At 42.9% G+C, this 27474-nt stretch overlaps 1 protein-coding gene across 1 annotated transcript in view; it reads right to left on the reverse strand.

The window, feature by feature from the left end:
- Positions 1-27474, reverse strand: part of LOC126282172 (N-alpha-acetyltransferase 15, NatA auxiliary subunit) — a 282396-nt gene that overhangs the window by 233859 nt on the left and 21063 nt on the right. The window contains exons 6-7 of the mRNA XM_049981696.1: positions 14946-15161; positions 13202-13381 (exon numbers count right to left, since the gene is read on the reverse strand). Of these exons, the coding sequence (XP_049837653.1) occupies positions 13202-13381; positions 14946-15161 (396 nt within the window). The remainder of the gene's footprint in view (positions 1-13201; positions 13382-14945; positions 15162-27474) is intronic.

Here is a 27474-nt window from a genome sequence, read left to right on the forward strand (position 1 = left end):
TTCCCGGGACTGGATGAGACTCAAAATGTGGCTCTCCAGCAGGGATACGACTTCCTAAAATCCTGCCCCGAAATGAGATCAATCCTTCATGAAATCCTCCCCACTCCACCAAGAGTGTCTTTCCGCCGTCCACCTAACCTTCGTAACCTCTTGGTTCATCCCTATGAAATCCCCAAACCACCTTCCCTACCCTCTGGCTCCTACCCTTGCAACCGCCCCCGGAGTAAAACCTGTCCTATGCACCCTCCCACCACCACCTACTCCAGTCCTGTAACCCGGAAGGTGTACACGATCAAAGGGAGAGCCACGTGTGAAAGCACCCACGTGATTTACCAACTGACCTGCCTGCACTGTGACGCTTTCTATGTGGGAATGACCAGCAACAAACTGTCCATTCGCATGAATGGACACAGGCAGACAGTGTTTGTTGGTAATGAGGATCACCCTGTGGCTAAACGTGCCGTGGTGCATGGCCAGCACATCTTGGCACAGTGTTACACCGTCAGAGTTATCTGGGCACTTCCCACCAACACCAACCTATCCGAACTCCGGAGATGGGAACTCGCCCTTCAGTATATCCTCTCTTCTCGATACCCGCCAGGCCTCAACCTCCGCTAATTTCAAGTTGCCGCCGCTCATACCTCACCTGTCTTTCAACAACTTCTTTGCCTCTGTACTTCCGCCTCGACTGACATCTCTGCCCTTACTCTTTGCCTTTAAATATGTCTGCTTGTGTCTGTGTATGTGCGGATGGATATGTGTGTGTGTGTGCGAGTGTACATCTGTCCTTTTTTTCCCCCCAAGGGAAGTCTTTCCGCTCCCGGGATTGGAATGACTCCTTACCCTCTCCCTTAAAACCCACATCCTTTCGTCTTTCCCTCTCCTTCCTGAAGAAGCAACCATCGGTTGCCAAAGCTAGCAATTCTGTGTGTGTGTTTGCGTGTTTTGTTCATGTGCCTGTCTGCCGGCGCTTTCCCGCTTGGTAAGTCTTGGAATCTTTGTTTTTAATATATTTTTCCCATGTGGAAGTTTCTTTCTATTTTATTTACATCATTATATATATATATATATATATATAAAACAGAAAGAAACTTCCACATGGGAAAAATATATTAAAAATAAAGATTCATAACGATGTAAATAAAACAGAAAGAAACTTCCACATGGGAAAAATATATTAAAAACAAAGATTCCAAGACTTAACAAGCGGGAAAGCGCCGGCAGACAGGCACATGAACAAAACACACAAACACACACACAGAATTACGAGCTTTCGCAACTGGCAGTTGCTTCGTCAGGAAAGAGGGAAGGAGAGGGAAAAATGAAAGGATGTGGGTTTTAAGGGAGAGGGTAAGGAGTCATTCCAATCCCGGGAGCGGAAAGACTTCCCTTAGGGGAAAAAAAGGACAGGTGTACACTCGCACACACACACACATATCCATCCGCACATACACAGACACAAGCAGACATATTTAAAGGCAAAGAGTTAAGGGCAGAGATGTCAGTCGAGGCGGAAGTACAGAGGCAAAGAAGTTGTTGAAAGACAGGTGAGGTATGAGCGGCGGCAACTTGAAATTAGCGGAGGTTGAGGCCTGGCGGGTATCGAGAAGAGAGGATATACTGAAGGGCGAGTTCCCATCTCCGGAGTTCGGATAGGTTGGTGTTGGTGAGAAGTATCCAGATAACTCGGACGGTGTAACACTGTGCCAAGATGTGCTGGCTGTGCATCAAGGCATGTTTAGCCACAGGGTGATCCTCATTACCAACAAACACTGTCTGCCTGTGTCCATTCATGCGAATGGACAGTTTGTTGCTGGTCATTCCCACATAGAAAGCATCACAGTGCAGGCAGGTCAGTTGGTAAATCACGTGGGTGCTTTCACATGTGGCTCTCCCTTTGATCGTGTACACCTTCCGGGTTACAGGACTGGAGTAGGTGGTGGTGGGAGGGTGCATAGGACAGGTTTTACACCGGGGGCGGTTGCAAGGGTAGGAGCCAGAGGGTAGGGGAGGTGGTTTGGGGATTTCATAGGGATGAACCAAGAGGTTACGAAGGTTAGGTGGACGGCGGAAAGACACTCTTGGTGGAGTGGGGAGGATTTCATGAAGGATGGATCTCATTTCGGGGCAGGATTTTAGGAAGTCATATCCCTGCTGGAGAGCCACATTCAAGGTCTGATCCAGTCCCGGGAAGTATTCTGTTACAAGTGGGGCACTTTTGGGGTTCTTCTGTGAGAGGTTCTGGGTTTGAGGGGATGAGGAAGTGGCTCTGGTTATCTGCTTCTGTACCAGGTTGGGAGGGTAGTTGCGGGATGCGAAAGCTGTTTTCAGGTTGTTGGTGTAATGGTCGAGGGATTCAGGACTGGAGCAGATTCGTTTGCCACGAAGGCCTAGGCTGTAGGGAAGGGACCGTTTGATATGGAATGGGTGGCAGCTGTCATAATGGAGGTACTGTTGCTTGTTGGTGGGTTTGATGTGGACGGATGTGTGCAGCTGGCCATTGGACAGATGGAGGTCAACATCTAGGAAAGTGGCATGGGATTTGGAGTAGGACCAGGTGAATCTGATGGAACCAAAGGAGTTGAGGTTGGAGAGGAAATTCTGGAGTTGTTCTTCACTGTGAGTCCAGATCATGAAGATGTCATCAATAAATCTGTACCAAACTTTGGGTTGGCAGGCTTGGGTAACCAAAAAGGCTTCCTCTAAGCGACCCATAAATAGGTTGGCATACGAGGGGGCCATCCTGGTACCCATGGCTGTTCCCTTTAATTGTTGGTATGTCTGGCCTTCAAAAGTGAAGAAGTTGTGGGTCAGGATGAAGCTGGCTAAGGTGACGAGGAAAGAGGTTTTAGGTAGGGTGGCAGGTGATCGGCGTGAAAGGAAGTGCTCCATTGCAGCGAGGCCCTGGACGTGCGGGATATTTGTGTATAGGGAAGTGGCATCAATGGTTACCAGGATGGTTTCTGGGGGTAACAGACTGGGTAAGGATTCCAGGCATTCGAGAAAGTGGTTGGTGTCTTTGATGAAGGATGGGAGACTGCATGTGATGGGTTGAAGGTGTTGATCTACGTAGGCAGAGATACGTTTTGTGGGGGCTTGGTAACCAGCTACAATGGGGCGGCCAGGATGTTTGGGTTTGTGAATTTTAGGAAGTAGGTAGAAGGTAGGAGTGCGAGGTGACGGTGGGGTGAGGAGTTTGATGGAGTCAGGTGAAAGGTTTTGTAGGAGGCCTAAGGTTCTGAGGATTCCTTGAAGCTCCGCCTGGACATCAGGAATGGGATTACTTCGGCAAACTTTGTATGTAGAGTTGTCTGAAAGCTGACGCAGTCCCTCAGCCACATACTCCCGACGATCAAGTACCACAGTCGTGGAACCCTTGTCAGCCGGAAGAATGATGATGGATCGGTCAGCTTTCAGATCACGGATGGCCTGGGATTCGGCTGTGGTGATGTTGGGAGTAGGATTAAGGTTTTTCAAGAAAGATTGAGAGGCAAGGCTGGAAGTGAGAAATTCCTGGAAGGTTTGGAGAGGGTGATTTTGAGGAAGAGGAGGTGGGTCCCGCTGTGATGGAGGACGGAACTGTTGCAGGCAGGGTTCAATTTGGATAGTGTCTTGGGGAGTTGGATCATTAGGAGTGGGATCAGGATTGTTTTTCTTCGTGGCAAAGTGATATTTCCAGCAGAGACTACGAGTGTAGGACAGTAAATCCTTGACAAGGGCAGTTTGGTTGAACCTGGGAGTGGGGCTGAAGGTGAGGCCTTTGGATCGGACAGAGGTTTCGGATTGGGAGAGGGGTTTGGAGGAAAGGTTAACTACTGAATTGGGGTGTTGTGGTTCCAGATTGTGTTGACTAGAATTTTGAGGTGTTGGGGGGAGTGGAGCTGGAAGTGGGAGATTGAGTAGATGGGAGAGACTGGGTCTGTGTGCAATGAGAGGAGGTTGAGGTTTGTTGGAAAGGTAGTGGAGGGTGAGTGAGTTGCCTTTCCGGAGGTGGGAAACCAGACACAAGCAGTCATCTTGTGTCTGTGTATGTGCGGATGGATATGTGTGTGTGTGTGTGTGTGTGCGAGTGTACACCTGTCCTTTTTTTCCCCTAAGGGAAGTCTTTCCGCTCCCGGGATTGGAATGACTCCTTACCCTCTCCCTTAAAACCCACATCCTTTCATTTTTCCCTCTCCTTCCCTCTTTCCTGACGAAGCAACTGCCAGTTGCGAAAGCTTGTAATTCTGTGTGTGTGTTTGTGTGTTTTGTTCATGTGCCTGTCTGCCGGCGCTTTCCCGCTTGGTAAGTCTTGGAATCTTTGTTTTTAATATATTTTTCCCATGTGGAAGTTTCTTTCTGTTTTATTTACATCGTCATTAATTTGAACCCAACAATTATATATATATATATATATATATATATATATATATATATATATATATATTAAAAACAAAGATTCCAAGACTTACCAAGCGGGAAAGCGCCGGCAGACAGGCACAATGAACAAAACACACACACAGAATTACTAGCTTTCGCAACCGATGGTTGCTTCTTCAGGAAAGAGGGAAAGAGAGGGAGAGACGAAAGGATGTGGGTTTTAAGGGAGAGGGTAAGGAGTCATTCCAATCCCGGGAGCGGGAAGACCCACCTTAGGGGGGAAAAAGGACAGGTATACACCCACGCACGCACGCACGCACGCACGCACGCACGCACACACGCACACACACACACACACACATACACACACACACACACACACACACACACACACACACACACACACATATACAGACACAAGCAGACATATTTAAAGGTGTGTGTGTGTGTGTGTGTGTGTGTGTGTGTGGGCGCGTGCGCGCGCATGCGATTGAGAGTGTATACCTGTCCTTTTTTCCCCCTAAGGTGGGTCTTTCCGCTCCCGGGATTGGAATGACTCCTTGCCCTCTCCCTTGGAACCCACATACTTTCGCCTTTCATTTTCCTTCCCTCTTTCCTGACGAAGCAACTGCCGCTTGCGAAAGCTCGTAATTTTGTGTTTGTGTGTTATTTTATTGTGCCTGTCTACCGGCACTTTCCCGCTTGGTATGTCTTGGAATCTTTGTTTTTAATCTATATCTATATTGACATCTCTGCCTATACTCTTTGCCTTTAAATATGTCTGCTTGTGTCTGTGTGTGTGTGTGTGTGTGTGTGTGTGTGTGTGTGTGTGTGTGTGTGTGCACGCACGCACGCGAGTATATACCTATCCTTTTTTCCCCCTAAGGTAATTCTCTCCTCTCCCAGGATTGGAATGACTCCTTACCTTCTCCCTTAAAACCCACATCCTTTCATCTTTCCTTTTCCTTCCCTCTTTCCTGACGAAGCAGCCGCCGGTTGCGAAAGCTCGAAATTCTGGGTGTGTGTGTTTTATTCATTGTGCCTATCTACCGGCGCTTTCCCGCTTGGTAAGTCAAGTCCGGGGCCTCATCTCACAAGTGATGAGGAAGGAGGAGGGGGAGGAGTAACACCTCGTAAAAAAAAAATACCTGGATCCATCTGGCTCCAGATGGTAGCACCCTGTAAGGGCCCCTGCATAGGGTTACATGCAAAGCCTCAAAATCCAGACACATCTGCGTGGCAGCCACCGGTATTCTGGTCAGCGTCTGTTGGCTCTGTGAGCTCGGCTGTAAGTTAATCTTCTGCAACTCAAAACTCCAGTCGAAATTATGTGAGATACTTAGTGATTTCACCACCAATACCTCAACACAAACCAATAATCATGACAGAACAACGGGAAATAATCCACTACCGTGGGCCCCAGTCAGTAAGACTGGGTAATAGACCTGATCATCGGATTCCAGGGGGTCAGGCATGTCTTGAAGAGAAGAATCGGAGCCTCTCAAAAACCCTCAAGATGAAAAAAGTATTTTACATGGGAACACTCAACACCAACACACTACTGAGGGCAGGTAAACTGAAACAATTAACAAACGCCATGGATAAATACAACATCAAAGTTATGGCAATACAGGAAACACGATTTGCAGATGAGAACCACTTTGATTCTGAAAATTACAGAATATATAAGGGGAAACCAGCTATAACCATCCCAGGAAGAAATCTCAAACTCTTCGGAACTAGTTTTGTAGTACATAAATCGATACTGGACTCCGTAATAGATTTCACCTCAAAATCAGAAAAAATGTCGACACTCATGATAAGATCTGGAAACAAAGCCTATACATTAATCAATGGACATGCCTCCACCAACAATTATAACAAGAAGAACCCAGAGATGATAGAGGTATTCTGGGAAGATCTGGAAGAAACTACCAGCAAAATCCCCAAGAATCACATAAAAGTGTTACTAGGAGACTTCACTGCCCACTTAGGCAAGGAAAGAAAATTCCGAGACACGACAGTGAAACACATGGCCCACATGAGAACAAACAAAAATGGAGAGAACTTGATAAACTTCTACAGAAATTTTGATCTGAAAATCATGTCAACGCAATTCCAGAAACCACACAGATAACTTGTAACTTGGAAAAACCCCCAACCATGCTCTAGGAGAATTTCAGATAGAACACGTAGCAATATCGACAAAAAACATCAGAGAAATAATGAACCTAAGAACAAGGAAAGGAGTTTTCTAATCTGATCATCACCTTCTCCAAATTAAAGTAAAATTTATACCCAATAGACAAATCAAGAGAACCAGCAGACCTTTCAGAACAGATCCAGAGTACCTACAAATAAACAAGAAAGAAATAATAGAAGAAATAACGAAAATCAATAGCAACAACTGGACAGAACTGTCAGAAAAAATAAAAACTGATAAAATTGGGGTAGCCACCGAGAAAAAGGAAACACCGATGGTAGAACATGACATGCAACAGGGCCATAGAAGACAGAATACAAGCCTGAAAAAAATTTAACAGCCATAAAACACAAGAAAAATGGGAGGACTTCAACAGGATACAGAAAAACACTTCAAAAATAATCCGAAGAGAAAAAAAGAGGTTACGAAAACAGCAGGTTGAAGGAGATAGAAGAAGACTTGACCAGAAACAACACACGAAATTTTTACAGAGTATTCCGAGAAAATATGATAGGATATCAGCCACCAAGCTTATGCTTCAAAAGACAAAATGGAACACTAGAGACAAATCCGAAGAAAAACTGTGAAATATTAGCCAGATACTTTGACACATTGCTTAACTGTGATAAACCAAAACAGAGATTACAGTTTACAAAACCAGAACCCAACCGGGACTCCAAACCCCCAACATATGAAGAAATCGTGAAAATAATAAAATCATTGAAAAATAAGACCACCAGGTGAAGATGGACTGATTGCAGAAATATGGAAATTAAACCATGAAAACATTACACCCAAAATTCATACTATAATCAAAAACATCTGGGAAACAGAAAAGATACCAGAAGAATGGAAGTCAGCCCTAATACACCCCCTCCACAAGAAAGGAGACAAAACAAACCCTAATAACTATAAGAGGAATTTCGTTACTGCCGGTGGCATACAAAATTCTATCAAAAGCCCTGTTATATCACCTAGAACCTCAGATAGATCCACAGATCGGAGACTACCAAGGAGGGAAGATCATGCAGTGAGCAGATCTGGTGTCTGAGAACATTACTAACAACGAGAAAGTCCAGAAACACCACAGTAACATTTGTTGATTTCAAGAAGGCTTACAATTCCATAGACAGAGAAACACTTTTTAATACACTAGAAGAAATGAAGGTAGACAATAAGACCAGAAAACTAATTCAGGAAACATTAACAAATACAAAGTCAAAAGTGAAGTTCATGGGCGAGATCTCAGAATCTTTCGAAATCAAGACAGGAGTGAGACAGGGAGATGGCCTGTCACCCACGCTGTTTTAGAGAAAATAACCATCAACATAAAATGTCTCGACTTTGTGGACAATATAGCCATCATTACAAATGACAGAAAAGAAGCCAGAGAAGCCCTAGAGATATTGCATGAAATCGCAGCCAGAACAGGACTACAAATATCATATGAAAAAACCCAGTACATGGACACAAAAACTACAGACAGAAGCCCATTGACAACAAAGTACGGAAAGATAACACAAGTAGAAAGTTTCAAATACCTGGGAGAGATTATACAGAAAACAGGACTGAATTCAACAGCCAATGAAGAAAGGGTTACAAAACTACAAAAAGCATACAGACTTACATGGAACCATTACAATAAAAGAAATATTTCCGTCAATGCCAAATTAAGACATTACAAAACAGTAATCTTACCTGAGGCCTTGTATGCCTCAGAAACAACACTAATCAGAGGAACTAAAATCAAGGAAATGGGAAAGCAAGAGAGGAAAATTCTGAGAAAGATCTATTGGCCAGTTCAGAGACAGGGGATGTGTATAAAGAGACCAACAAAGGAATTGTACAAACAGGCAGAGACAATTACAGACAATATCAGAAAAAGAAGGGCAAAATTCTATGGGCACATTCATAGGATGAATGAAAATAGGCTGACCAAGAAGATTTTTAACATAGTGGTGACGAATAAGGTGAAAACTAACTGGGTAAGGGAAACCATGGAAGACCTCAAAAATCTAAACATCTCCACAGAAGAAATATAAAAACAGAGGAAAATACAGACAAAAAAAATCAAAAAACAGAAATTCGAAGGAACACCAAAAGAAAAGAAATCAGGAAAGAAGTGGACAAAAGAGAGGAAGAAGAAACACAGTGAATTTAGGAGAGATTTATGGGAAGAGAAAAGAAAGAGACAGAAAAAAGTGCAATGAATTTGAAATGTACCAAATTATGTACCATATTGTCATTGTGAACATTGATTGTGTGTTAACGCTCTCCTTAATGGGGAATTAACGATGATAATAATAATAATAATAATAATAATAATAATAATAAATTAATGTATGTATGTTTATCTACTATGCGCTCACAAACCATTCATCCAATTGCAATAATACAGTTACCAGTGGTGTTTCCATACAAAGCAATACGGTAGCAAGGAAAAATGAAATATAAGGTAATTCCGACGAAATAGGGGGCTCCTTCAAAGTGATCGCGAACAAAATATCTGAAATGGCAACTCAACTTTTCTTGCCAGTCACTTGAGGTGATACGCCAGGATGATTCTTGGAAAACTGTTTGAATCTTCCAACGCTACGCATGCTTTGTCCTGTGTATGTAGCAGCTCTCACAAAAGATTTGTAAATGAGGTGTAGCAATTTTTTTCTGCTCCCTTTTCCTTTCACAGCATTCAATCACACACAATATAATTTAGCGAGCATTGCTACGTAATACTGGTTTCCTTCTAACCGTAGGCCTACTGGTAGGGATTGTTAGGGACTCCTGAGATGGGCCAGTAACTGCCTCTTCACTCATTTTGATAATGTTTAGCACAACTACACAATAAAAAGACGCAGAACAGTACAGCGCAAAACAATAACGAAGCAGATGACAATGGCCACCTTGTACAACACGGTCAGCTACGTCATGTTGGCAGCAGTCGGAACTGCGTGCCTACCGAAGCCTCCCGACGTTTACCGACTTCTACCGATTCAGGACTAGGAAGAGGTCTGCAATCTAAAAGTTTACACACTGTATGTTGTTTTAGGTGTGTTTATTACGTGTAATGAAATGCGGAATAAAAGGGCTAAACTCAGCATTCGGGATCCAAGTACAACAAGAAAAAAATCCAGACAAGGAATCAGAAATGAACTGACTGTTGTGGCAGTTTTGCAACAGTGAAAACTTTGGTGAAGTTGAGCATTCTGACTGGAGGAAGGCACGTACAACATGTTAAGTGTCAACTATCAAGTAATTTTAATCAGACTGTAGTCATCCCAGCGATCAACAACTATTAGGCAAAGACACAGAAATTTCAAAATTCAGTAGCTTGGTGGCTCAGTCAATGACTGTCAAATTACCAATTCCGAAGGTTACAGATTTCATCCTATATTGGTATTTTAGTTTATTTTCTGACTCTTAACACTTTCACTGTTATAGGCATGCTCTCTGCATTCTGTGCTGGGCATGGCTTTTTTGCTACTGTACTCCATGCCAAATGCTGAAACCTGTGTTGAGAGACAGTGTTCTGGCCCCTGTGAAATGATCACTATCCAGTTTTCTTAAAACTATTGATGGCGAAAGAAAGAAAGAAAGAAAGAAAGAAAGAAAGAAAGAAAAAAATTACTTTTGCACATCTTACAGTCTAATATCTTCCTTCAATAAAGGACTGCATCAAAAGAAGTAAAACACTGCATGATATTTTGGGTTTGCAGAGGTAAAAAAGCATTGCTTAAACTTTGCATATGATTGATTTTAGCTCCTACAGTTGCAATATATGTAATGTAGATAGGATATCAAAATTTTATTAAAAACTGAGAGCAGAATGATATCTCATTTCATTTTGAAGTTATTAATTTTTAAATCTGACAGATGGTTATATGTGATTGCTCCCATTTGTGTCCCAGTGAATCAGGAATTATGTGGTTGTAACAATCGTCATATTGCATGAAACAGTTGAGGGTACTGAAACAAACTTTTTTACAAATGATGTCATGCAAAGATGCACATTTCTTGTATGATAAGTACTCTTTGTTCGCAGTAGTGTGTGGTTGGCGGCTCAGGATGCATACAGATGTCAATAGCACTGTAGGAGAACCCAAGTGGCATGTGCATGCATGTCCACAGCACCTAGGGAACAGCAGAGCAGGATGTGTCTACACATCAAGATCGGCGAAAGGGTTAACATGAAAATATATACCTGTCCTCCCCCCCCCCCCCCCCCCCAAGGAAAGTCTTTCCGCTCCCGGGATTGGAATGACTCCTTACCCTCTTCCTTAAAACCCACATCCTTTCGTCTTTCCCTCTCCTTCCCGCTTTCCTGATGTAGCAACCGTGGGTTGCCAAAGCTTGAATTTTGTGTGTATGTTTGTGTGTCTATCAACCTGCCAGCGCTTTCGTTGGGTACGTCACATCATCTTTGTTTTTTGATATATTTTTCCCAAGTGGAATGTTTCCCTCTATTATATTCATACAAATATATTATTATGTAAATAAAATAGAAAGAAACTTCCACATGGGAAAAATATATTAAAAACAAAGATTCCAAGACTTACCAAGCGGGAAAGTGCCGGCAGACAGGCACAATGAACAAAACACACAAACACACACACACAGAATTACTAGCTTTCGCAACCGATGGTTGCTTCTTTAGGAAGGTGAGGGAAAGACGAAAGGATGTGGGATTTAAAGGAGAGGGTAAGGAGTCATTCCAATCCCGGGAGCGGAAAGACTTCCCTTAGGGGTGATGTAATTTTCAAAATGTGGAATAAATATAATATTGCAAGCTCTCTCTGTGAAAAATACTCTTCATAAATTGTGGTCAGTCTGTCCCCCTATGAACAAATTCCAAAATCTGACAAAATTTTCAACTTATCCAAGCCATTTATGCTAAACAAAACATGTTAGAATGTTCACTGTTTTTTATTGATACGGAGGGTAATGGTGCAGCAAAAATTCTCAAATCATGCACAGCAACTTCTAAAAAACAAATAGTAAATTATATTTTTTGTGAGAGTTATTACAGAACTTTTACACGAACATGCTCTCTTTAAATTCTGAAGAACTTGGGTAAACCAGATTTGCTCTGTTAATAACATAACCTTCCTTGACTAAAGTAGTGTACGAAAAAGGTACAGCAAATATGATATGCAGTTGCAAGTTCTGAGGCACATGTATTGCTAAAAACATAGTGGTCAAGCTTTATTCATTAATTAACAAAGCTAACTTTTCAAGTAACAGACTAACTTTTAAGTTAATTTTGAAAAACGACAAGGAACTCTAACTTCCATTAACTTTCAATCCATTAATCGTTAGTTAGGTACCTGCTATTTATGGGAAAAATAGCGCAATGCCACCCACATAAATCATGTTGTGACAAGTACCGGTCATGCAGATGACACGATTGGTCTAACTAAATGAAGTACGAATAAGAAACAATAGGTGTTGGGCATTTATTATTTTTAGTTTGCCGAGTTTGGAAAAAAGCATTACCTTCCGTTAGTGGACTGGCTGTGGAAACTACATCACAGAATCAGATTATAGGTGTCTGTGGGTGAATTTAACTCATTATGTTAATTTTGTATCCAGTTCGAGAGAACGAATACTTTTCAACTGCAAACTGTGCTTTCTTTTTTTTTTTTTAAGAAAAAAAAAATAAATAAAAAAAGACAGGCAACAATTAGGACTGATGCTTTGAGCCTTAAAAATTTGAAACTACACCTAAGGAGAGCACATGAGGTGCCACATGTACAGTCTGAAGAAACAGTAAAGGCAAAATTCGGGTGAGGAAAGCCTAAAAGAAAAATCAATCTTTGGGGATTCAGATATTGACTACGGAGCCAGTAGCAGTAATCTGGTTAAAAGAAAATGACAGAGAAGCATTTGAGAGTCTCTCAGCATTGCAGCAACTGGCAGAGGTGTGTCGCGAGGTAGTGTGGACCAATGCATAGTGAACTTTGTTGTTACGAACTTGATTCCTTTACATACCATCAAATCAAAGTCATTTGAGAAGCTGAATTAGCAGGAAACCTAAATCTGGATGACAAAACTGAGATCTGAACCCTGCTCTTCCTAAATTAAAGTCCATAGTCCCAAACTTTACAGGTTTATAACTGGAAATAGAACATGCCCCCCCCCCCCCCCCAAACGGTTTACATTATTTGCAGAGTGCTAAGAAAAATGCAAGAACCATCCATGCAATATAATCCACAAGCACGTCTGATAAAACCAATGGATTTCCTACAACCACAATACTGACTATGTCGTGGTCAGAGTTGTGGCAAAGTTATCAGTTTCTCGAACCGTATCACTGAATTTCCATTAAAAACTATAGTGTTATGTTTAAGCTTTCTTTATATAAAATGGTCTCTTAAATTACCAAGAAATTTTTCATAATTGGTTATGCTGTAGGGAGCCACTGAACTCATATAGAATCATCGAACAGTGAATTATAAAACTGTCAAACAGACTTCAAGATGAATTAAAGACTATATTTCTACAATAGCAATTATTTCCTAAAATAAATTTACATCTTTCTGTACCATTAGAAAACTTTAGGGAACAGATCTACTTTGTGATTGTTTCACACATATTTTCACAAACTGTGAATAACTTAGAAAAGCTGAAAGCAAACTGAAGTACCTTGTGCACTGAATCGGCCATAAGCCTTTAAAGCATCCACATATTGAAGGACGAGTTTATGGATGGTCTCAACCTTTTCTGGATCTTTATAAAGTGACCTAAGGTCTACAAAAAGAGGGGGTACTCCTTTATGCAGACCTTGCCTTAGGTACTTGTCTACCATGGTACGGAATGTTAAACCTGTAAACAGAATTTAAAGAAATGTGCATGGTGACATTTGGCAGAGAAATCTATTTTTACATAACCATTTAAACATAATTATAACAACATAAATTGATAATCCTCCTTAAGATATGAACTTAGCAGCACTATTACAAATATACAAAGCTAAAAATGTAATTTGCTCACATAACACTGCTCACCTCTATAAACTCTCTCTTCACTGCATGAACATTTTATTATTTCCTATTAGTAACTCAGGTTCCAATGATTGAAAAATACGCAAGATATGTTCAGCACAAATTCAGTTGTGCATTTTCTAGTATAATTATGGGAGCAGATATGTTATCTCAATAAAAATACAGAAGCAGGAGACAAACATTTCTGAGGAAACTTCATGGAACCACCATGAAAAAATCCCGAAAAGTTTAATTATGATATAATCTTCTCCTTCTATTATGAAAAGGATAGACTGCTACTCACCATATAGTGGAGAAATTGATCACAGACTGGCGGAACAAAAAGACTGCTAACCAAGTAAGATTTCAACCATAAGGCCTTCTTGTGAATTAGACAACATACTCACACACATTGTCACTGTCTCTGGCTGCTGAGGCTAAACAACCAGTTCTCGGCAGTAGTTGTGTGTGTGTGTGTGTGTGTGTGTGTGTGTGTGTGTGTGTGTGTGTTGTCAACTCCAGAAGGAGGTCTTTTGGCCATAAGCTTACTTATTTAGCAGTCTTTTTGTCACAGTTGTCTGTGATTCAACATCTCCACTGGATGGGGAGTAGCAATCTACCCTTTTCATGATATTGTCATTATTCCATCTTTGATTGTTTAATTTTGCCTAGTGAATTCTATTTAGACTTTTTCTTGTTGTTTCTGACATCTTTGCCCTTTCCCGACATTTCCTTAAACTAAAGTGAAATATTCCAAGAAAGCCAGATTCATTTAACTAGAACCATTTCGAATAAAGCACTACAACTATCTACTCAATTGTTCGCATGACTGCTGCTTCTGTAACGAAGACTTTAACAATTGATTATAAAAGAATATATGCCTTATTCAGTTGGCTCAAATTCCACTTGCTACTCCTCAAACTGCATCATGCGAGTGGACAAAGAGACAGAACAAGATATTCCTTCTTCGGTTCATCTAAACTTTGGAGATGGGAACTTGCTCCCCAACACATCCTTTCATCCACTGCTCTCCTGCCTGGGTTAACCTCTGTTAGCATAATCCCCTCACCCGCCCTCCTCCCCACTCCCTCCACTTCCTACATGATGACTGTTAAAAATTTATTATTTACTTATTTATTTTCATCTTCCAGTTTCATCCCCAAACATAAATTTTGGGATATGCAGGGAAGAAACCTGTAAATAATGTTACATACAGGACAATGATGTTACTAGCCAACAAAATATAGGGGATAACAAAACTATTTTAGTAAATTCATGACAGAAGTGTTTCATACAGCAACTACTGATACAAATGTACAATCTGAGTTTGTACAAATAGTCTGCCAAATATTTTCTATAGGACTGTCATTTGCAAAGAAGTTCAAGGAAGAAAAACAAGGTCTTACCTGAAGCATAATTCAGTGGTAGTCGCTTCGGTGCCTGTGCTCTAGGGAAAAGCTCTTGGTAGCCAGCAAACATACGCAAAATATCATCAGGATCCTTCAGCTGCTGTGCTTCCTGCAACTTCATATAATATGACGTGTTTTCTGGATTCCGCATTAGCAGCTGTTTGTATATACTCTCCGCTTCCCTGTAGCGCTTCAGTTCTAGGTATAGCTTACCTGTAGACAAATGTACAACCAATAATGATCAGTTAAGATTGAAACACCGCAAATAACTGAACATGTTCCCACTACACTGGTCAAAGTAGTAAATCACTTCAGGAAGAACCTTGAAAGAATTAATCATTTTACTCCGACAGGTCCATCAAACCACAACAGACAAGTGGCAAGTGAAACATTTTTGAGCAACTGGATCACAGCCACCTACTAGGAAAGTGAGCTCTCTATCTCTCTCTCAACCGCCCCCCCCAGCCCCCCTCCAACCCCCCCCCCCTCTCTCTCTCTCTCTCTCTCTCTCACACACACACACAAAATCCCACAGATTATTGCATCACACTACTATGTGCTATTAAGAGCTTTTGCTCAGGCTGTATGAGCATGACTAAATAACCAAAACCAAATACCTGAACCAAGGTGTTGTACCATCTTAAAGATTTAGTGGCTAATGTGACACTGGGAAACCTAAATGGTACCAAGTGTGGGATATGTGATGGTTATTACAACAGGACTGGATAGAAGCAATTTTTGAAACTTTCCTTGAAAACAAACATAATGAAAAGTGGAAGTGCGTGACACAGTGACACAACAAGACCCCTAGAAAATAACTGGCATCGGCAACTACCTGCTAGACAGAAGCCACCATACAGCAAATTCAATGCCTGGTATGCTGATCAACACCTGAGTTCTCAGACCAACAGTAACATAACGTGAATGAGGCAAGCTTATATGAATAAAACTGAAGCAGCTCCAAAGAAGGGAATAGGGGTGGGGGTGGAGGGAGGATGCGAGTCATTGTGAAAATATTGCAAAACATGGCTCATGAGAAGTTAAACGAATTCTTGCAAAACCAATTTACGCAAAGAAATAACTAAGAAAGCCTGTCACGATTTACTACAATTTACCAAAGTTGTATTGTAGGAGCAGCTGTGAATAAAATACTTATGAAGGACCTAACCACCAGCTTTTTTCTCAAAGTCAGAAACATACAAATTTACAGTAGCCACAGCTAGTAGATAGACACAATAAAACACACACACACACACACACACACACACACACACACACACACACACAAATCTCAAGCTTTCGCAACCCACGGTTGCTTCATCTTCCTGAGGGAGAGGGAAAGACGAAAGGATGTGGGTTTTAAGGGAGAGGGTAAGGAGTCATTCCAATCCTGTGAGCAGAAAGACTTACCTTAGGGAGAAAAAGGAACAGGTACACACTCGCACACACACATATATCCAGACACAAGCAGACATATGTAAAGGCAAAAAGTTTGGGCAGAGATGTCAGTCAAGGCAAAAGTACAGAGGCGAAGACGATGTTGAATGCCAAGTCATGTATGAGGGACGGCAAGTTGAAATTAGCGGAGGTTGAGGGCTGGCGGGTAACGGGAAGAGAGGATATATTGAAGGGTAAGTTCCCATCTCCGGAGTTCTGATAGGTTGGTGTTAGTTAGTGGGAAGTATCCAGATAACCTGGACGGTGTAAAACTGTGCCAAGATGTGCTGGCCGTGCACCAAGGCATGTTTAGCCATAGGGTGATCCTCATTACCAACAAACACTGTCTGCCTGTGTCCATTCATTTCAATAAATCTGTACCAAACTTTGGGAAGCCTTCTTGGTTACCCAGGCCTGCCAACCCAAAGTCTGCTACAGATTTATTGATGACATCTTCATGATCTTGACTCACAGTGAAGAAGAACTCCAGAATTTCCTCTCCAACCTCAACTCCTTTGGTTCCATCAGATTCACCTGGTCCTACTCCATATCCCACGCCACTTTCCTCGACACTGACCTCCATCTGTCAACATCCGTCCTCATCAAACCCACCAACAAACACCAGTACCTACACATTATGACAGCTGCCACCCATTCCCTATCAAATGGTCCCTTCCCTACAGCTTAGGTCTTCGTGGCAAACGAATTTGTTCCAGTCCCGAATCCCTGAACCATTACACCAACAACCTGAAAACAGCTTTCGCATCCCACAACTACCCTCCCGACCTGGTACAGAAGCAAATAACCAGAGTCAATTTCTCACGCCCTCAAACCCAGAACCTCCCACAGAAAAACCCCAAAGGTGCCCACTTGTGACAGGATACTTTCCGGGACTGGATCAGACTGACTGTACCTCTCAGCAGGGATACGACTTCCTCAAATCCTGACCTGAAATGAGATCCATCCTTCATGAAATCCTCCCCACTCCACCAAGAGTGTCTTTCCGCTGTCCACCTAACCTTCGTAACCTCTTGGTTCATCGCTATAAAATCCCCAACTACCTTCCCTACCCTCTCGCTCCTACCCTACGCCCCCGGTGTAAAACCTGTCCCATGCACACCACCACCACCACCACCACCACCACCACCACCACCACCACCACCACCTACTCCAGACCTGTAACCCGGAAGGTGTACACGGTCAAAGGCAGAGCCACGTGTGAAAGTACCCACATAATTTACCAACTGACCTGCCTACACTGTGAAGCCTTCTATGTGGGAATGACCAGCAACAAACTGCCCATTCGCATGAACAAACACAGGCAGACAGTGTTTGTTGGTAATGAGGATCACCCTGTGGCTAAACATGCCTTGGTGCACGGCCAGCACATCTTGGCACCGTCCGGGTTATCTGGATACTTCCCATTAACACCAACCTATCCAAACACTCCGGAGACGGGAACTTCCCCATCAATATATCCTCTCTTCCCGTTACCCACCAGGCCTCAACCTCCACTAATTTCAAGTTGCCGCCGCTCATACCTCACCTGTCATTCAACAACATCTTTGCCTCTGTACTTCCACCTCAACTGACATCTCTGCCCAAACACATTGCCTTTACATATGTCTGCTTGTGTTTCTATATGTGCGGATGTGTGTGTGTGTGTGTGTGTGTGTGTGTGTGTGTGTGCGCGCGCGTGCGCGCGTGTATGTACCTGTCCCTTTTTCCCCCCTAAGGTAAGTCTTTCCGCTCCTGGGATTGGAATGACTCATTACCCTCTCCCTTAAAACCCACATCCTTTCGTCTTTCCTGATGAAGCAACCGTGGGTTGCGAGAGCTTGAGATTTGTGTGTGTGTTTTTTATTGTGTCTATCTACCTGCACTTTCCCGCTTAGTAAGTCAAAGTATTTTTTAAATTTATTTTTCCCATATGGAATGTTTCTTTCTATTATATATACACTCCTGGAAATGGAAAAAAGAACACATTGACACCGGTGTGCCAGACCCAACATACTTGCTCCGGACACTGCGAGAGGGCTGTACAAGCAATGATCACACGCACGACACAGCGGACACACCAGGAACCGCGGTGTTGGCCGTCGAATGGCACTAGCTGCGCAGCATTTGTGCACCGCCGCCGTCAGTGTCAGCCAGTTTGCCGTGGCATACGGAGCTCCATCGCAGTCTTTAACACTGGTAGCATGCCGCGACAGCGTGGACGTGAACCGTATGTGCAATTGACGGACTTTGAGCAAGGGCGTATAGTGGGCTCGCGGGAGGCCGGGTGGACGTACTGCTGAATTGCTCAACACGTGGGGCGTGAGGTCTCCACAGTACATCGATGTTATTGCCAGTGGTCGGCGGAAGGTGCACGTGCCCGTCGACCTGGGACCGGACCGCAGCGACGCACGGATGCACGCCAAGACCGTAGGATCCTACGCAGTGCCGTAGGGGACCGCACCGCCACTTCCCAGCAAATTAGGGACCCTGTTGCTCCTGGGGTATCGGCGAGGACCATTTGCAACCATCTCCATGAAGCTGGGCTACGGTCCCGCACACCGTTAGGCCGTCTTCCGCTCACGCCCCAACATCGTGCAGCCCGCCTCCAGTGGTGTCGCGACAGGCGTGAATGGAGGGACGAATGGAGACGTGTCGTCTTCAGCGATGAGAGTCGCTTCTGCCTTGGTGCCAATGATGGTCGTATGCGTGTTTGGCGCCATGCAGGTGAGCGCCACAATCAGGACTGCATACGACCGAGGCACACAGGGCCAACACCTGCCATCATGGTGTGGGGAGCGATCTCCTACACTGGCCGTACACCTCTGGTGATCGTCGACGGGACACTGAATAGTGCACGGTACATCCAAACCGTCATCGAACCCATCGTTCTACCATTCCTAGACCGGCAAGGGAACTTGCTGTTGCAACAGGACAATGCACGTCCGCATGTATCCCGTGCCACCCAACGTGCTCTAGAAGGTGTAAGTCAACTACCCTGGCCAGCAAGATCTCCGGATCTGTCCCCCATTGAGCATGTTTGGGACTGGATGAAGCGTCGTCTCACGCGGTCTGCACGTCCAGCACGAACGCTGGTCCAACTGAGGCGCCAGGTGGAAATGGCATGGCAAGCCGTTCCACAGGACTACATCCAGCATCTCTACGATCATCTCCATGGGAGAATAGCAGCCTGCATTGCTGCGAAAGGTGGATACACACTGTACTAGTGCCGACATTGTGCATGCTCTGTTGCCTGTGTCTATGTGCCTGTGGTTCTGTCAGTGTGATCATGTGATGTATCTGACCCCAGGAATGTGTCAATAAAGTTTCCCCTTCCTGGGACAATGAATTCACGGTGTTCTTATTTCAATTTCCAGGAGTGTATATAGACACACACACACACACACACACACACACACACACACACACACAAATTGTATTTATATTATGTGTGCCCAGTACTTTGCAACCGCCAAGGCGCTTAGAGTGGCTTGCAGGAGATCAATCTTCATGCAAGATGTAGGGCAGAAAATGCACTGGAGCATGTGGCTTGTTGTTTGTTGTTTGTTCTTGTCCACAATTACAGGACGTATCTTCTGTTATGAAGCCCCATCTCTTCAGGTTGTCTCTGGATCGTCCAACTCCTGATCGTAACCTGTTTAAAGGTTTCCACACCAACCAGCTCTCGTTGTGTCCAGATGATAGTTCTTCAGCTTCTGGCGTCTGCAGGTGAGGTGTCAACTTCTTCCATAACTCCAGCCTTGCCTTCTCTGCTGAAATGGTGAGCTTCTCGGATGTTCTCAGGAAGCTCTTTCGCGATATCAGCCGTTGCTGTGGTGGATTAAGCTCATACTGTATGATGAATGTTCCTCTAGGGAACAAATCAACACTGACTGCAGAATGCTTTAGGTTGATTTAAGATCTTATGCAGTTTCCAAGACTGTCTACTTAAAATATAATAAAACACCATGTAACAATAAAGATGTTAAAGACTGCTAGCATACCACATCAAACCAAATATAGTATTTCTTACTAATCCACCATAAGCATTCTGTATTCACAATGATAAACTGAAAAATAGTCTACATACTGTTTGTTTCCAAGGAGCAATACACATGAGGTAAACACCAGAAATGTCACCTGATAATGCGGCAATCCCTCAGACCTGCCATTTTATTGGTTGCCTAAATGCCATTTCTACTTTCACAGCAGAGATGATTAGACGGCACAGCAATTGGTAGAAAAAGAAAAAATATCCACAGAAATTACACAAAGAGTGGTAGCTGCATTAACTTGCATACAGCAGTACAAAACTGGAGACTGAAAGGAATGCACCACGGGGAAAAATAATGGAAATATCCTAATGCTGTGGCTAAGCCATGTCTCTGCAGTAGTCTTCCTTCCAGCAGTGCTAGATTTGCAAATTTCACAGCAGAGTTTTTGTGAAGTTTAGAAGGTACAGATGAGGTACTGACTAAATTAAAGCTGTGAGGACAGGTCATGAATTGGGGTTGGGTAGCCCAGTCACTAGAGCACTCACTCAAAAAATGTAAAGGTCCCGAGTTCGAGTCTTGTTCCAGCAAACAGTTTTAATCTGCTGTGAAGTTTCAATAATAATTAAGCTGGCTGTACAGATTGAAAAAGAGCACATAATAGCTTAAATAAATGAACATACACCAAAAACAAAGAGTAACTAAAAAATCTGTCGAAGTTTGACAAAAAATCAATATACAACAAGAAAAATGAGAAGAAGAGAGACTGTACGCAAAATTAGGGCAAGCATGAGAAGACTACAAGACAGTGTGGCAGTAGACAGGAAGTCCGCCCAAAGTTGTGTTACAAACACTATTATGACCTAGTAAAAGACATTCATGAGGAATTCCACAGATGCAGAAACTTCAATGAAAGGGAAATGCAGAGACAACAGGTTGTATCTGTGTTATATTTAGCCAACACATCAGTAAACTGCTTGAAGAAGAAGTGGAGCTAGACAACTTGGTAGTAAAATTCAACAAGGTAATGACTGATGATGTCTGCTCCAGTAGCTGAGTGTGAGTGGACTTGAACGGGATGCATTCAGCCTCTTGATGCCAAATGAAGAGCTACTCAATGAAGTAGTGGTGACTTCACGTCATCAAAACTGACAATAGCCACGAGAGCAGTGGGCTGAACCAACGCTTCTACATACTACAACCAATTACTCCAATGGCAGAGGATGAAACGATGGTCAATCAGGACCGATGTTCCCCTAGGGCTTGTCATGACACACACAACTCGTAACAGGAAGCTATGACCGTTATTAGACATTGTAAGAGTTCAGAAATTGACAACTGTTAAGCTAAGAAGTGCTACTCAAGAAGAGCGTGTAAATGAGAAGGCGATTAGTGTCCTTTGTATAGCTGTGAACCACCTATCAATATATATTCTACTTACCTGGAAATATGCTGACATATAACAATACCAGACATGAGTTGAGAATGTTATCCATGGTTGAGAGGATGGTTGTAAGCATTTGGAACTGTTAAACAACACACATCGCAAAGTACGCACCGCATAAAGAGATAACACAAATGTTCATCAATGACTAGTACTAGTCGAAGGATTTCCTCTCATCATACTACTTAATAAAAAATACCAAACTGTTAAGTGAAAACGACATATACTAACTGGTAACTGTTTGAAAAATTGCACAAAGACTTTATTCATTTAACAATTACACAGAACAGACAAAATACTCTGCAGTGTGCAGAAGCAAAATATTTATCCACGTTAGGTATGGGCAAAAGTTATCGCCAGGTAAGGAGAAAGAAGGGAAAATGTCTCCAGTGCAACATCTACAGTAATAATAAAAGAATGCCCTTGTAATTAAAGAAATTGCCCTGTACATTCCAAAAGCTCAGCAGATCTAGGATCAAAATGTTACAAGAGAAAAAGTTCTTTACTTACTTCAATGGCAGTCATACTGGAAGCATCCCTAACTGAGCATAATGACCAACTGGCCAGAATAACAGTGAATGTCTCAACATATTAAATGCAGTTTTTGAGGTACTTGGAAAACATAATTTTGTACGAAGGACAAGTCAGACCGGGTGAAGCCAGAAGCCATCTGTAGTTATCTACAGCTCAGCAACATCAAAACAGTCAAACCCTTCTCAGGAATAGTTCAGAACTATTGGTAGTATATAAATCACATTAGCAAGATAATAACTTTTCCCATACAACATTTTCAAGATGGATGAAGCTTACAGGTAGCAGGAAACAAAAGTAATAGCTTGTGAAATGCTCAAAGCTTGGACTGTTTATACTTGTATGTCACATATCAGTTGTCTGTTCACAGCAACTACCAACAACAGCCAGAACCAAAGAAGTAATTTTAAGCCATTAAGGAATATCTTGCACATATCCTTTGCTTTAACAACTCTAAGTAATTACAGTCACATAGGAGTTACTTGTAAATAATTGAGAATTGAAGGTATTCCTGACCTTATATTTTCAAAGAAAATTCACTGTGTGCAGTAATCACAAGACATAGCAAGAAAAGATATCTGTTATTTCCACATTTGCAGAGAAGACCATTCCCAGGTATGGGAACCGTGTCTTGCTATGAAATACGGGAAGCAACTTCCTTGACAATACTAAATTAGATATTCAAGAGCTACAGGATCAAACCCCCAGACAAAGGATACAGGTTCTTTGGAATGCAAACACTTCACTACGATGGAGCATGAACATGTTCATTATCTTGACAGAATGAAGTTGTTTCAGGGACTGAGGGGTGGGATGGCGTAAGTTATTTCTGCGTACATCATCAATGAACACTGTGTGGCAAAGCATAACCCCCTTATGAAACATGTTACAGGCAAATTTACAGCCTACCTACAGTGGTGTAAGAGTGTGTACATAGGTTTACTACATAAATGAACTTAATGACAATTTGAAACAACCACATCAGGCTGTTCAAAAATTCAATTCAGATAACAACAACAAAACAAAGGATATTACTGCAGAAAAATGAATGTGAAAATTTATTAACAGTTCCAAGTGTTTTCATCCCTGAGAAAAAAATTTATAGCAAGGTAGGCTGTGTAAGTCAAAACAGCCAATGGTTAGTACCTTACGACATAATACCCACCATGAAGATGGACGACTCTTAAGGGTAGCAAGCTGCAGAATCCTCACCAGCTAACTACAATGATCGGCGAGCTCACCATTACCCTGGTGCTACACAGTGATAACATGGGAAGAGTGCATGTACACTGGACTAAATGGAGAAATGTAAATTATCTACACATAAATGAACAAGATATTACTTGCAGTACAAAGCAAATATGGCACCAGATACTACAGATCAAAATTCAGTGTAGCAGAAAAATGCCAAAAGATAAATATCTTACACAATAACAAGTTATGGGTCTCGTATATTCCCTTAACTACCTGTACCATACCATAAGAAGAATTATGAAGCCCATTAATATCACTGAAGGATAGAACGAATGCACAAATATGTCCAAATATAGACAAAAGGCACTGACAAATAGCTATCTATAATACCAGTATTACATGTTGCATACAACCAACTGATTTGGCTGGTAACTTGCTATTATTAAACTCTCTGATGTGAAATATTCATAAAACAACTTACATAAATATTAAAAACTTAATAATTTCATTTTCGAAAATATAATCACTGTATGGGGAAAAAATATATATATTTACTCACCAAGTGACGGCAGAAGTATGGAACACAAAGGAAAAACAGTGCAAGACAAGGATTGGTGAGGTTTAGGAAATGGGGGAAGTTCGAGGAAGATGTCTGGAGCCCCTCGTCAGTGGAGACTTAGTGGAAAAGTTGAGAAGGAAAGACTGCACTAGACAAGATTTGAAAACCTGACAGATGAAGGTGGAAGGTAAGATAATTGGCAAGATAGAGATTGCTGACAAAACATCATGCAAGAGTTAATAAGAGTGGAAAGGAAAGTGTACTGCATGTGATGGAAGTATTGGGCAGATTGTAAACTGAGGAGAGGTGGATGATGAGAACCAAGGAATGCAGTCCCCACTGGTGGAGTTCTGAGAAACTGGTGTCTGGGGGAAGAAACTAAATGGTACATGTCGTGAAACAGGCACTGAGGTCATGACTGTCATATTGTAGAGCATGCTCTGCAACAGGATACCTTTTGTTGCCACTACACACCCTCTGGCTACACCCATTCATCTTGCCAATGTAAAAGGCCCAGCAGTGCTTATATAAGCTGGTACATGACGTGTCATTTCACAGATGGCTCTTTTGCCACTTAGAGGGCTTGTATAGGTGGTGGTAGAAGGCTGCATACGACAAGTCTTATACAAAAGACACCAGTGGATAAACAGATACCATGATGCTGGACTGGGTCCAAGTGAGCAATGTGGAAGAGGCAGCTGATGCAATAATCTTAGTCCAGACGACACAGAACTAATTCCAGATAAAGGCAGAGAAGAGATACATGATCCGTGTCCCAAGAGATGTTGGCAAAGAAGTGAAGGACAGTGAGTTTAAGGAAACAGCCAACATTCAGAAGGCAGATGTGGGGCAACTGAGTAAACTTGCTGTCAAAAAGAACCAAGAAACAGAATTGGGAGATCATTGTCAGGTAGAGGGTGTTGACGTAGAGTGCCAGATCAGGATGGACAGTAGTACAGCAAGAGAAATGCAACACCCTCAACTTAAGGGGAGAGAATTAAAAATGCAACACCCTCAACTTAAGGGAAGAGAATTAAAAACCATATGAGAGTTTCCGTGCAGGAGCACCCGGAGGATGACACCCTGCTGCTCCACAGAGGCCACCTAGTGGAAGCTAGCCCAAACATAAAACTCACCCATATGCAGAGCAGGGGGCGACCAATGGTCCAGCGGAGGCCAGAAGTCCGTCGTTAATAGCGACAAGAAAGAGAAGGATGCTTAATACAGAGCCCTGAGGAATGCCATTCTCCTGGATCTGCAGAGAGCCGAGAATGGTGCCAATTCAAACTCTGAATGAGCAGTGGGACAGAAACTGGGAATACAAATCACGAGGGGGGGCCTCAAAGACACCAATCATTGAGCCTAACTAAGTAGTGTGCGATGGCACCAAGCTGTGTCATAGGCCTTACAAATATCACAGAAAACTGCGACAAGATAGCAGGACTGAGTAAAAACCTGCCAAACTGCAGTTTCAAATTGAAGCAAATGATTTATTGGAGATGGTCCCTCTCGAAAGCCGCACTGGTATGGAGGTAAAAGATCAAGAGATTTGGGGGCCCAACTGAGCCAATGAGGCACCATCCGTTCAAATAACTTGCAAGGGACAACAGATCCTTGTTGGGAACCATTGAGAGGGGAAAATGCTCTGGAGCCAAATATGGTTAAACACCTGGATGACACACTGTTGTCATGGAGGATTGAGGTGTTGAAGCAATTGGTTGTGGATGGAATCAGGACCAGGGGCTGAACTGTGGGAAGAAGAGTAGGCAGAAGTAGTTCCCATTAAGCAAAAGGTTCATTGTTGGATTCTGGCTGATAAGGGGTGAAACATAAGTGGGAAGCTTCAGTTCACTGATGGATCCGTACAAAGGCCATCTAGAATTGCAAGGCACAGGATGGAGTGTGGAGTGTAGCACACACCTGTGATTAAGGGAGGAGATAAAGCATTCCCAACACATTTGCTTGCTCATTTTGTTAAGCAATCGGCTTTGGCTTGATGTCTAAAGGTAATGAAACCAGTGAAGGATAGGTGCCACTTGAGATGTTGGAAGGCATGATGGCAATCACAGATGGCAGTGGCAATGGACATGCTCTACCACAGAAATGGTCAGCAGCAAACAAGGTCCACAAAGTGGACAAAGGTAATGTCATTGTTGTAAATTATCTTACTGGACAGATCACAAAGGATTTTATCAATACAACCTAATGAAGAAGGTGTAAACACAAGCTGGGAGGTATATAGAGGCCAATAAGCAAGATGGAAAGCCCAGTGGAGTAATATGGCCTCAAGAGGTGGGAAGGGAACAAGAGAAACAATTGTGACTATCACTGAGGTCATCATGTGGGAACCAGTATAAGGAAGAAGGGATGGGGAACTGAGCAAAGGATCAATGGCAGATCAAGTGCCATAGGAAGGCACTAATATGAGTAAGGGAACCATATTTAAAAGGGCACAGGTCCACATGAAATTGGTAAATGATGAGCCACCGAGTAGACAAAAAGCACTGCCTCAAAAAGGGTGATGGACATTAAAACACCCAAGGTGGAGAAAGGGAGGGGGCAAGTTGCAGAAGGAGGGCAGTTATGGCAGTGGGTGTAGTTGGCCTGGAAGGAAGGAGACACAAATTGCAAAACTGTGAGCGCAGAGTCGAAGTAGCCCCAGATGGCAACTGCTTCCACTGTGGTACAGAGGGGGATTAATGTACTAATGTCAGTACAGACCAAGGTGAAAACGCCACCAGTAGCCCTCAAAGGGCTGACTTGGTTCCAGCAGAGAGCATGGTACCCACAAAGGGTTGATGAGTGAGCATAAGTAAAATGTGATTCCCAGTGAACGACACAAGCTGCAGAGTAAAAGGAAACAAGGGACTGCAAATACGCGAAGGGATGGTAGTATTCATTACAGCTCCACTGAATAAGCACGGAACAGAGATCCAAATGGGACGCATATCGGCTGGAGCCAATCGTGCCACCGAGTAACCATTCAACCCAATGAGAACGGCTTGATACCCATAAATATGACATCAGACTCAGGTTGCGCGAGAGGAGACGGCACCTCCAGAGACACTGGAGGAACCTTTTCTTCGGATTTATATCTCTTCCTCTTCACTTTTATAGTCAATGAGGGAAGGTTTCTGCAAGATCTGAAACGGAAAGAGAGCAAACCTCCGGCCTGGTACATGGCAGGGGAAGAGGTCTTGGAAGAGAATCGAACCACTGGTGGGTGCTAAAGAAAGGGGACACTTCTCTGACTGTGAAGGGGCAGTGGCACCCAGAGGGGAGGGTGTGGGAACTGCAGGGAGATGAAGGGGAGAGGTGTGCAAGACTGGGTTAAAGAGGAGGGGGAAATGGCGTAACAGAGGCAAAGTCATC

The sequence above is a fragment of the Schistocerca gregaria genome, chromosome 7, assembly GCF_023897955.1.
Source record: "Schistocerca gregaria isolate iqSchGreg1 chromosome 7, iqSchGreg1.2, whole genome shotgun sequence".
In the NCBI taxonomy this organism is placed as follows: domain Eukaryota; kingdom Metazoa; phylum Arthropoda; class Insecta; order Orthoptera; family Acrididae; genus Schistocerca; species Schistocerca gregaria.